This window comes from Coptis chinensis, chromosome 5 (assembly GCF_015680905.1).
Source record: "Coptis chinensis isolate HL-2020 chromosome 5, ASM1568090v1, whole genome shotgun sequence".
Lineage (NCBI taxonomy): Eukaryota > Viridiplantae > Streptophyta > Magnoliopsida > Ranunculales > Ranunculaceae > Coptis > Coptis chinensis.
Genome location: NC_141460.1, coordinates 41650650 through 41654834, shown reverse-complemented (window position 1 = coordinate 41654834; position 4185 = coordinate 41650650). Strand labels below are relative to the sequence as shown.

At 36.0% G+C, this 4185-nt stretch overlaps 1 protein-coding gene across 1 annotated transcript; it reads right to left on the bottom strand.

The window, feature by feature from the left end:
* Positions 1-790: 790 nt before the first annotated feature.
* LOC147497537 (uncharacterized) lies at positions 791-2236 on the bottom strand. Its single transcript, XM_086562918.1, has one exon. It carries the CDS (start codon positions 2234-2236, stop codon positions 791-793), a length of 1446 nt encoding a protein of 481 aa, XP_086419044.1.
* Positions 2237-4185: the final 1949 nt, after the last annotated feature.

The window sequence follows — 4185 nt, the reverse complement described above, 5'->3', positions numbered from 1 at the left end:
TAGTGATAGACATGCTAGGACCTGACGTCAAGAAGAAAGATCTTCTCGATGTTGTGACGAGTCATGCACTGATTCTAACTAGGAAATTTCCTTAGTGTTCGTCATAGTTTGATTTATTTATATTGATTTTTATTTTCACATGTATGACGTAGTATAAGTTCAGTTATATGTTATATATTATTAGTTGTATGTTTTCTTTTGTGGAATTTGGTATATGAGTAGAAGGTAATAGAGATTCATTATTCCAAAATTTTCCATTTTTCTTCTGTAATTTCATATATGTTTTCAAAAATACAAAAACCCAAAAAAATTTTCGTAATAGAATAATTACCCTTAGTACAATAAACCTTGTATTCCTCGTTCTATATCAAACAACCCACACCCCAAACTTATTTGGGGGTGGCGTATTTTCATCATGAAGAATAGAATACAGGTCTATCGCCATTTTTGCTCATGTTTTTATGGTAATATCTTTTCTTATCTCTTCATACTTTGAGGACAAAATATATTTCTATTTGGGGGTGGTATAGTAACATTTTGCAAAAACTAAGCATTTCTTTCTTAGTAGCATAATTCTTTCTTAGTAGTAGATTTATTTCCTTTCAAAAAAAAAAATTCGAAAAAGACCAAAAATATTTTTCTGTTTAGTATTAAAAGTCTAGTTTCCTTTTTCTATGATGAATAAATAGTCTAGAAGTCTCATTATAGCAATATAGTAAGGATTTGTTCTTTGAACTTTTGTTTTTTTTTCCAAATAAGCTAGGGTTCTGCCGACCCCCACCTGTATTAATTAACTTTTCCTTACATATATAGTTCCACTCTCATCCTCGTTTACAATGTTCTGTACAACAAAATCCAGAGGATGAGCAAAATGTACAGTAGAAAATTCAACATTTTCAACATTTCTATGTAAACTAGCAAAATAATCAACTACTCTATTCACTTCTCGAAAAGCATGTGAAAAAGATATGAAACTTAATCCTTCCTTCTTCCTCTCAATAGCGGCCACTACATCTTGACAATACCAGGGAGGTTCCTCAATTTTGTTGATTGCATTGACAGCTCTTAGTGAATCCGCTTCTACTTCAAGCTCTACATAGCCTTCTATCAGACATCGATCCAGACAGACCTCTATAGCTTTCAGTTCCTGGAATATAACTGATGCCATACCACCACTTCCACTAAATGCAGCCAAAACCCTGCCTTCATTATTTCTTATCACTCCTCCATGTCCCGGTCCATAGATATCTAAGGCACTATCTGTGTTTGCTTTCAATCTCGTACGCATCGGAGGAACCCATGCGCAATTCGTTTGCATCTGTTGCTTGAACTCACCACTAATGCCGATTCTGAGAAACAGTCCTCTTCCACTTTCACTATCTCTGAGTTCCGGTCTTATCACTTGTAGATAGTTTCTCAAATCTCTTACCATCTTATTAAACACTGCCTCCAGAGGTTTTCCATTGGGTTGAAAGCGTCTTGAATTACGTTCCTTCCATATATAATCCACCGACGCACATATGAACACCTTATAGATTTCCCCCACCTCAACATTTCTACACTGTCGAATTATCGAAAACCATTCCCTATTCGAATTGGAGGTATCAGTGTGAATTCCCAGTAACTGTTTCACCCTTCCAAAGAAATTCCTTGAATATTGGCACTCAAAAAATAAATGCGCTGAGTATTCCCTACTTTCATTACAAAGACAGCACACCGAACTGTTTAGGATCTTCTTATGCACTAACCTGTCCTGTGTTGGTATGCTATTAGAAAAGAGTTGCCATGTGGAGAAGGAATGGCGTGGCAGAACCCATTTTCCCCATACCATACTGCACCAAGTTTTCTTTTCTCGTGCTCTGGTCAAAGCTTCGTAAGCGCTCTTGGAAATAAATTTGCCACTTTGATGGGGAGTCCAGACGATGAAGTCTTTGTCTAGGTGCAAATTGATTTGCACTTCATTGATTTCCTCCTTCAATCGTGTCGCCTGCAAATTTTGGACTTCTGAGTTCCATGTGCCATCGGAAATAAGGATATTTACTGTAGCATTTAGTTGAAAATCCCATGCTGCTCTCGCCTCTGCATCTTCGATCAAAGGAGATCTTGAACACCAAATATCATGCCATAAGAGAGTGTCTTCACCATTAGCAATTTCATATCTGATAAACTTTTTGGCTTCCTTCCTATTCTCCAAAATGTTTCTCCACGTCCATGAGCAGTCTTTTGGGATACTCATGGACCAGACATGTCCAGTCGACCCAAACAGTCATGTCCAGTCGACCCAAACAGTTTTTTCTTTTGTGACCACCTTAAAAATCAAACCACAATAGTTTTTTCTCTTTGAACTTAGACTAATATACGTACAATAGTTTCTACATCTTTTCATGAATGACATGCATCAACATTTGTTTGTATATAGCAGTAAGTTTTCGAGACTTAGGTTAGAACAATTAAGTTCCATATCCTGTAAGAATCTAGCCAAAAGCCTTATCTGAATGATTATTGAGTGATGACACAAAGGATGTCCAGATAGAAAGACCACACGTCCACTTGCTTGATCACCACACCATATCCTAGGAGAGAATTTAGGCCCTTTTTTTTTATCAATATAGCCAAATAAATGTTAAAAACCCAAAAAGATAGTTTTCCTCTAGTTACCCCCTTTTGAGCCTTCACCATTTTATAAAAGTCTTTTTATTCTTCTCCATAAATTCCTGACCCATTACAACACCCAATTAAAAGCTTACCCAGCTAACGAATTGAGAATTGGATGAATATCAGAAAAAGAGAAGAGAAGACCTTGTACAAAAATAGATCAGTTAGTTGTTTCGAAAAGAAAAGAAAGAGAAGAAAAGAAAGACCCACCAAAAACCAAAACTCCAAAAAAATCAAAGGAGTTAAAAATCGAATCTCCTAAAACTTCAAAATCAAAAGTAGACGATACCAAAAACAAAAGCAAAAAGAAATGAAAAGGTAGAACTCCCAAAATTCAAAATCATATAGAGTTAGATAGCCAAAGGGCTAAAAGATTGTATCACAATTTAGAAGCAAAGAAGAAAATGAGGTTCTTCTCTGGTTACAAGTATCTTGAAGACCCAGTTTCTCAACTTCTCAGATTTTGTTTTTCCCTTCCTTTTTCTTTCTAAACCATCACCCTTGCCCCGTAACTCCTAATAAAAGACATCTAGCTCAATTAGGAATAGGATGGTGTGATAGTAAGTGGCAAGCATGATCAGTCGACCTCGGTTTCTTTGGACGTCATTTGAGTGTGTGAGGAATATAAGTTCCCACTGCACTTGAGAGAATGAAACTTAAGTGAATTAATCAGAGAGTTGTGATTGCAACACACCCCTGTGAGAACCAACCTTAAGGACGCCCTCCAAAAGGCTAAGAAACAACTCTTCTTTTGCATTTCATTGCTCACGTTTTGCACATTTATCTCTAGATGATTAAATTACTATACATATGTTATTCTAAGTTCAAAGGAGCTTTTCCTTATTCACCGCTAATGAGATGTATGGACATCTAAGAATAAATAAGGAAACAAGGCCTTCGTACTAAATAAAAGAAGTTTGTGAGTACTTTCACTTGAAAACTATCATGAGGCTTAAAGCTTGTCCACTAGGGAATTTCTAGTACTTTAAGGCCTTGTTGCATATGGTCAATGCAATCGCACTACGTGAAACGAGATTAGTTTAATTAGTAATAAATCACACATTTGTGATCTTAGTTTCTCTCATCTTTGCTTAAGGACAAGCAAGATGCTATTTGGGACTGGTGATCAGCTCCCAAATATATTTTTTAGTACCCTTATATTACTGCATTACAACCCACCTTACGCATAATGAAAAGACAACTCATAGCTTTTATTGCCTTTTTCAGGTTACAGAGAAATTTAGACCACTTATCATGAAAGCTGTGTATTAGCACAAAAAAGGAGCATTAATTATACTTATTATGAAGATCCAAAGCTGCCACGAAAAAGTGTTGAAAAAGTCAAAGGTCAAAGCCAACGATCAATGGTCAAGGACTAAGAACGAAGGAGCTGAAAGTCAAGTACTCAACTCTGAAGACCAAATATGAATGTCTTTAACTCAAAAGATGTCTTTCTCTAAAACCTATCTTGATCAAGAAGAAATCAAAAAGCAAAAGGAAAAAGGAAAAAGCAAAAGTATAAAGCAAAGG